The sequence below is a fragment of the Thalassophryne amazonica genome, chromosome 2, assembly GCF_902500255.1.
Source record: "Thalassophryne amazonica chromosome 2, fThaAma1.1, whole genome shotgun sequence".
Classification (NCBI taxonomy): Eukaryota; Metazoa; Chordata; class Actinopteri; order Batrachoidiformes; family Batrachoididae; genus Thalassophryne; species Thalassophryne amazonica.
Window position 1 is genome coordinate 128,664,686 of NC_047104.1, and position 8,574 is coordinate 128,673,259.

At 40.5% G+C, this 8,574-nt stretch overlaps 1 protein-coding gene across 1 annotated transcript; it reads right to left on the reverse strand.

Moving 5' to 3' along the window:
• Positions 1-4,775: 4,775 nt before the first annotated feature.
• On the reverse strand, positions 4,776-6,162 carry pou4f1 (POU class 4 homeobox 1). The gene is made up of 2 exons (XM_034162123.1): positions 6,040-6,162; positions 4,776-5,815 (listed from the first exon to the last, which is right to left on the reverse strand). Exons 1-2 carry the CDS (start codon positions 6,160-6,162, stop codon positions 4,826-4,828), a joined length of 1,113 nt encoding a protein of 370 aa, XP_034018014.1. The 3' UTR covers positions 4,776-4,825.
• Between the last annotated feature and the right edge of the window lie 2,412 nt (positions 6,163-8,574).

An 8,574-nucleotide genomic window follows, 5' to 3' on the forward strand; every position in this document is an offset into this window, starting at 1 on the left:
GAAACCTATTCTAAATTATTAATATAAAATCAAATATATCTGCTTTTTGGGGGTGGGGTAGGGGCGTGCAATGGGCAGCTTTGAGAGACGTTTTAAATGTCATGGAAGTGGTTCCATTGTTGGGTTGGAGTGTTTTAATGAACTTCCATAAAATAAGGTACTCAAAATGTCCATTTGGCTTCCCAAAGGCTTCAGTACTTGGATGAAAGTGGAATCGATATAATTAAAGGTAACTAACAGGATTTTTATTTTGCTTTCTGTCCAAATTGTTTGGGAATTCAACAAGATTAAGTTTGTGTAACGATATCATTTATTTATTTGAAATGTAATTGCAAAAAGAAACTAATATACGAGTAATTCATCAAAATATATAATGACACGTGATTATGTATACAAATATTTAATTAATTCGCTTGATCATTCATTTATTGAAAATATTTTTGCATTATCCAGTCATCGAAGTTTTTATTTTATTTTTATTTATTGATTTATTTATTTATTACAAATGCTCACAAGAAAATGTGGCAGTAAAACTTTCATCTGTTATTATGCGTCATTCCTAATTTTTTATGCAGGTTATATCATGCATAGATATCCATTTCTTGTCTCCTTTAGCTACATCACAAGAGGTCAGCCCCTGAAGATCAAATATTTTTTTTACTAAATGACGGATTTATTAGACAAATAAGTTGCTCGTCTGACTCTGAACCCTCTGTGATTGAAATATACCCCTGTGTCAACATCACCGCCTCTCAAACCGGGTCCCGGCCGATGGAAGGCTGCCGCCGCAGATTACTGAGCAAATATAAGTGGGAAATGAGTGCAGATCTGTGGGATCTACCCGTGCACATCTCCGCTTTGACATTTCCGTCCAAAGGCCAACCTTCGTGCATGCTGTTGGATCAACGGGGCCTTCGATGGGTGCGTCTCTTTAACATAAAGAAGGACAACATTAAATGAGCAAACACGGAGGCATGAATATATATATATATATGTGTGTGTGTGTGTGTGTGTGTGTGTGTGTGTGTGTGTGTGTGTGTGTGTGTGTGTGTGTGTGTGTGTGTGGTGTGTGTGTGTGTGTGTGTGTGTGTGTGTGTGTGTGTGTGTGTGGTGTGTGTTTCCTGAAGTTTTCTTTTGCAATGTTATAATTATAATAATTTTATTTATTTTAAATTGAGTGTAAAACAGCTGCACTTATCCTTCTTATAGTGGCATAATCGTAAATCTAACAAACTGTGTAACCACCACGTGTCCTGAAATCAGTATTTGGTGACGTTCTATAGTATCGAACACTCCTGTCCAATTTTCTTTTATTTGCATCCACGTTGGAGATGAATTACTGCCACCAGCCTGCAAGAGTGGAGATGAGACCTTGTTAAATGGCCTATATGCAAGAAATTGGATGAATAATAATAACAATAATAATTTGCTTTTCATTTTGCACTCATGAGAGATTAGGGGTACGGGGTTGGCGAGATGGGGTGCCACTAAATGTTCTGGATCTGAAAACAAGAGCAAAGTCTTTCCATTTCCACTTCGGATCCCTGTGATAAGGCCACGCTGTGTCCCGGTATTGAGGGAGCTTTAAGGGTTATGATGGCAGTGAAGTTACTGATGAAATATCGTCCTGATTAATAGAACACTGTGTCGAAACGGCCTGACATATGGCAGGCGAGCCAGCTGGGGACGGTACCTCCGGCATCCCCTACGGCCATTAACATATTAGAGCCTATTGTGCGAGCACGTAGTGCGAGTACATCCGGAGAGAGAGAGAGAGAGAGAGAGAGAGAGAGAGAGAGAGAGAGAGAGAGAGAGAGAGAGAGAGAGAGAGAGAGATTCTCAGTGTAATGTATTCCGTCAATACATAGGTGCTGAAAATCAGATAGATAGATAGATAGATAGATAGATAGATAGATAGATAGATAGATAGATAGATAGATAGATAGATAGATAGATAGATAGATAGATAGATAGAGTATTTATAAAATGATCAAATGTATGTCTGCAACACTGATGAGATATGAACTCAAAAATCAAATCAAATAAATGTTGTTTGGGATTTACGTCACTACAACCCAGTCTTATGGCAGTTCGTGGTGACATTAGGAAAAGTCAATAAATCTATGGGTTCGTGATATCGTCACCAAAATTTCGAGTTTATTAGAAGATTGCTGGAACACGCCTCCCTGTTGAATTTTCGCTTTTCGTGACGAGAGCACGAATTCATTTTGTGACGGGTGGGGTGGGTGGGGGGTGTATGGTTAGATTTAGAAGGGGGTTGGATTATAAATAGTTAAAAAAAAATGCGTCACGAAGCCCGCGTGTACGTATAAATATTCTATGCTCGGTTCTTTTTATCATCATCATCATCATTATTATTATTATTATTATTAGTTCACTTTGCACTGCATGTTGTCATTCTAAGCGTTTATCTGGGAGGTGATTTCATGAGTTGACCAAACGTATAAACCTGTGCAGCGGCCGCTGCGCTCCAATAAGACCATAAAAATGCACAAAAGTCAAAATGTTACTCACGTTAAAGAACACCTCAGTCCGCAACCAAAAGAAACCCAGTCAGTCATCTTTTCTTATTTTTTGTCTTTCTGTCTGCTCTCTCTCTCTCTCTCTCTCTCAAACCCCCGATAGCTGTCTGAATTTATTGCATTTTATATCAGCAAACCGCGATTAATATTGCATGACTTAAAATAATCATCTTTTAAACAAAGCGACAAATGAAGTCCATCTAAAACACATTCTGCGATGAGCGACAAAAGAAAGATTGGAGGGAAGACTGACGTCACGCGGTGCTATTAAACAAATCTTTTATATTTTCATTTTATTCTGCCCCTTGTTTTAATGACGGTCTTAAGTCATTCCGACTCATCTGTGACGTTTAAATGTTGATCAAATCGAAAGACATTATTTTACTATAATAATAATAATCATCATTAATAATAATAATAAATTAGCTGATGACATACTGTTTGTATTATTTCTACTTATTGTTATAAATAGTTAAATCAACTTATTAGCTATTTAAAATATTTTAATTGCTCAGGAAATTATCTTCATGCACACATTTTCACATTTTTTTTTTTTTTTTAACATTGCCACAAAATGTGTCAATAATCTGTCATTTTCTGTTTCACAGCGTGTCAAAGGCCTCCAGTGTTTCTCACCTTATATTTCTCATCATTTAAAGCTGCTGCCGCTTCAGGCCACTTTGTCAAATCAAAAGAGAGCAGCGTTTAAAACTTTAAATATTAGAACAAATATAATAAATAAATAACTAATAATAATAATAATAATAATAATAATAATAATTGCAGCTGTGGAAAATGTCAGAAAAAAGTAATAAAATTTAAATTACTTTTGATTTGATTTTTTTTTTTTTTTTTTTTTTTTTGGCCTTAAAAAATCCTTAACTCAAATCCAGGAGGCAGATGGTATATTTAAAATATGTTAAGTGTCGGCCCAGTCACAAGCAGAATAGCATGGACTTGTTTTTACAGTTTATTAGAAGATTGCTGGAACACACCTCCCTGTTGAATTTGGCTTACAGGATGAAGAGTACCAGTGAAAGAAAGAAGACACAACAGAGGAGAAGTTGTGACAGAGGGAGGGAGACTGGGACATTTCCACGATGCACATGTCGCTGCAGTCTGTAAACATACTTGTGCACAAAGTAAAATATTACTTACACAACGTGTCCTTAAAGAATTAACACGACAAACAACGTGGGTGATGATCATGTGAAAAACAGGCATTTTAACAGTGATGCACACCATCTACAAGAAGGTTTCTTTACCAATGCATAGACTGTTTGCACTGCAAACTGGAACACATGGAAGATTGTTGGTTGGTTTTGTGTGTGTGTGTGTGTGTGTGTGTGTGTGTGTGTGTGTGTGTGTGTGTGTGTGTGTGTGTGTGTGTGTGTGTGTGTGTGTGTGTGTGTGTGTGTGTGTGTGTGTGTGTGTGTGTGTGTGTGTGTGTGTGTGTGTGTGTGTGTGTGTGTGTGTGTGTGTTTTCAGCTCTTTTTTCAGTGTGATCTTCTTGAAGCACAAAATCTGAAACTTTTCCACGTGGACGCCAATGGTGTCCAAAAACACAAGAGCTCTGTGATAAAGTGAAGTCTGTACATACAAAAACACTTATCCCATCTGTAAACCTAAAGGGTTTTTTTTTTGTGCAAATTCAAAATAAATATTTCAATAGATGTGACAGCATAAAGAGGACAAATTACTGTCTGTGAATTCCATGCCAGCCTAATTATTATTATTATTATTATTTTCAGTTATCCATCAAAGTTTGCAACTAAGTTTGACTTTAACAGCAGCCTTCAGATGACAATAAATTAACAGATGAATAAATGAACACATTCATGGATTATTTTATACCAACATCGACAAAACTAAATAAATAAAATTAAATAAATAATAAAAAAAAAAAAATCAAGAACAGCTCAACAATCAATGAGGTAATTTGTAAATGGCTATACTTCAAATAATAGGCCTACTAGGAGGAAAAATAACTGTGGCTAATTTCAAGCAACGTATCTCTTTCCACATATTTTCAAAGGCAATGTGGACGCGTGTCTGCGTTTCCGTCGGAACGACGGAGCGAAATGTGTGTCATCTGTTATTTGCATACTTCACATTCACCGATAACGTGAAAATAAACCGGATATATGAAGCCTCGTAAAATGTGCACCAGCGTGTCACGTCGCTAGAGACAAAAGATTGAAAGCGGTGTCTTAATGTCCATTGGTCCCCAAATTCAGTCACATAACTTTTTTAATTATTATTTTTCCTCTTTTTTTTCCCGGTCAGTGCGCAGCAGAAAATTTTAACCTCTTCTGCTTTTGTCTTTGGTTACAAAACCACACTCGAACCACGTTTTTTTTCAGGTCCAACTTTTCGGCGATCGCCGCTATTTTCTCGGAGGACGGTCGAGGCTGCACGGCGAAATAAGCCTCCAGCGACCTCTTCTCCGGCGCGGCTATCGACGTCCTCTTCCGTTTCTTTTCCCCGCCGTTGAAAATGTCCGGTTTGCTCATTTTCTCCCTTTGGGCCCCTTCGGCCTCCTCCAGCCACGCCTGGAGGATGGGTTTGAGCGCGATCATGTTGTTGTGGGACAGAGTTAACGACTCGAACCGACAAATTGTACTTTGGCTCAGTGAGCCCACGCCGGGGATTTTCAGATTAGCCAGAGCGCTGCCCACGTCCGCCTGGGTCACCCCCAGCTTGATCCTCCGCTGCTTGAAGCGCTCCGCGAACGCTTCCAGCTCCCTTGGGTCCGTGTCCGAGTCGTTGATAGAGGACAGTCCGGGGTTCGTGAGCCCTGGGCCGCCTTGGCCCCCTCCGTGATGGCCAGGCAACAGCCCGTGGTGGGTGAGGGGCGAGTTCATGCTCATGGCGGCCTGGTGAGACAGGTGACCCAAGCCGTGCATGTGAGAGTGCGGGTGTGCAGAAGAAGCGGAGATGAGTCCTCCTCCGCCGCCGCCGCCTCCGCCACCGCCTCCTCCCCCGACCCCGTCATGCGCGCTGCTCATCAGGGTGAGGGACGGCGAGCCGATGTGCTCCATGATGTCCGGCGGCTCCATGTTCTGGTGGTGGTGATGGTGATGGTGGTGGTGGTGATGCGCCAGCGGCACGGTGGAAGTGGACGAGCACGGCACGGTGCTCATGGTGTGGTAGGTGGCGTCGGGTTTGAACGGGTGGGTCTTGCCCTGGGACACGGCGATGTCCACGGCCGCCAGAGCCTCGGCGCGGGCCAACAGGGTTTCATCCAAACTGGCGAATATGTTACTCTGCAGCTGTGAGGGCGACAAAAAAAAAAAAGAGAGAGAGCGAGAAACATGAATGCATGCATGTGTCGGGAGTGTTCTTTTAAATGAAAAACAGAGCGATCACAGAATGGAACACATGAAAAAAACATTACGCGCACGCCTCGGAGCGCACCGTTATTACGCGCGGTGTTCGGCGCTTTAAACAAAAGAAAAGTGGAAGTTTTTTTTTTTTTTTGAAGGGAATAATTTACCTGTGGAGTTGGTAGACAGGCTCTCCTTATAGCCTCCGAGCTGGAGTGCAGGGTGGTGTACTTGTGCTCGGGCAGAGAGGGATGCATGGCGAAGTGCGGCTGTTTGCTGTTCATGGACATCATCTTGGCAAGCTTCTCCAATTAAAGTGCGCGAAAAGAAGTAAAAGTTGAGGGGGGTAAAGCGAACGAGGTAAAAAAAAAAAAACAAAACACAAAAAAAAACAGTCACAGACACACGCGCGCGTGCAGCTATCCTCTTTTTTTTATTTCTTTCCTCTTTTCTTTTGCTTATCCCAGCGATGACGCGCTGAAGCCGGCCGCGCAGCGCGCACAGTGCAGCCCGGAGCCCGGAGATCACAGAGATGCCTGCAGTCTCTCACGCGCACTTATCTGTCTACTGTTTCCCCACTGCTGGGGGATGAGAGAGCCTCTTACACCTGAGCGCCTCAGATCTCGTCAAGCCCGCGCCCGGCTGCTCTCGCGAGACACAAACTGGCAGAACAGCGAGCAGGCTGTCAGATTAAAAAAAAAAAAAAAGTGCTCACAGGGCAGGCGGCAACATCTGGAGACGAGACGGCTGCGTTTTTAAGGGCGCACTGCTGCGCTCCATCCATCCAGCGCCTTTAAGGCCTGCACTAACGAGGAAGGACTTTTGGTTTTATAGCTGTTTTAGACAACCATCCGCGAGATTTCGGAAAGATATATATGCATAGTAAATTGTATCAGTGTCTTGCAGGGAAAAAAAAAAAAACCCAAAAGCATCAATGTCATATGGATTTTTGAATCAATTTATTGACGTCGCCTCCAAACTGTCTGTCTTGTGTTGTCATGTTAACCCTTAATGAGAACTTCCTCCTCATCATTAAAGGCCATCATCGCCAGATGAGCACTAAACAAATTGATTTAATACACCGGAATAACCCGCGCGCGCAGTCTTTACCAAAATTAATTAATCCCAATGAATTAACACTTCATTTATTCCAAACCACAACGGTTAGTCAATTAAAATTTCATGCGGCGATTAGAGAGGTATGTGAAATATACATGATATCGTTAAATTTGCATAATAAATAAGGTGCTTTCCGCTCCATTGGAATTAGGGCTGGCGTGAGGTCTCTAATGTTTCTTTAAAGGCTACAACAAGCTTTTATCGGCGGGAACCGGCCGTGATTTCACTTTTTTAATGGCGCCTAATTAATATTTGTTAGGCTGTTGCATGAAATGGAACGCAGAGTCGATGAATAATGTGGAAAAAAAAAATACCTGACAGTTCAGAGGCGATATTACACATTTTATTTGATTTTAAATAAACCCACAAGATGAATTTGTGGCAGCAATTACTGGATCTGGAATTCTTGTGTGGACCCTTCATGTCGAACCATTATGACTTTTGCCAAACCATAATCAGTATGGCCACTTTTCAATCAGCCCTGGCCTTTACTACGTCATAAGGAGAAAATGCAAACTAAGATGTGGGGGAAAACTGATTGCATAATGAAGGGAACTGAACATTATTTAATTATTATTTCAGATACCACCAAAATTTGCATTCCATACCTGACATAATCCACACAGATTTTGTGTCCACATGACCTCTTGTATTTCTCCATCAGCACATTCTGAAGTCCTGTAATCTAATGAGTATAGAATTTTCTTCATTTGTTGGGTTTAATGGCCTGCCTGCCAATTTGGGTTTGATTCCTGGTTACAGTACATTTAATCCACATTGTCTGGGGAAGTAACCTGTGATGGACTGCTGTCCACACTCGCAAAAAAAAAAAAAAAAACGACTCAATGGATGAACTCAATTCAATTATGAGCAGGATTTCCATCTGATAAATATATGTAGCCCCAACTCAAAGCACATCCATGCAAGTTAATTTCATTTGATTTAGTTGGGACTACATATATTTATTAGATGGAAATCCAATCCAATGAGTCAGTTTTTTGAGTGCAATTCAGGTGGAGTCAGACTCTCATCTGCTTCACACTATGAAATCTGGGGAAAAGCACCACCACCAATGGACCTCTGGGCTTATACCATGTGTTACAATATGTGCATATCATATTAATATAATTTAATATTTAATACATTAATAGATATCAACATATAAGTTTGGGGATTCCATTAGATAGCATATAGAATATGTAGTGAACTTTAGATACCTAAAACATTACATCATAGCTTCTGTTTCTATAATAAAATAACCATATTTATAGCTTAGCCTACTAGCTATAATTTAATTTAACTACTAGTCTACAGACTAGGTATATGATACAATCTTCTCCTGTCTGAATATTTAGGTTTTACAAGCCAATTCCTATAATATTATGTAGTAACTATATTTCTTGTATGTTTATTCCCCTTATTGTGTAAATATCACATATATACAAGATGTCCATTTTCTTGAGCCGCTTGGGTGGGTAGGAAGAGTTCCCATGGGACAAAAAAAAGCTCTTCAACCTACCATCCCTGGTTCTCAAGAACAGGCACATAAGTGGCTCTACTCTGCTCTATTCTACTTTTCTTTTTTA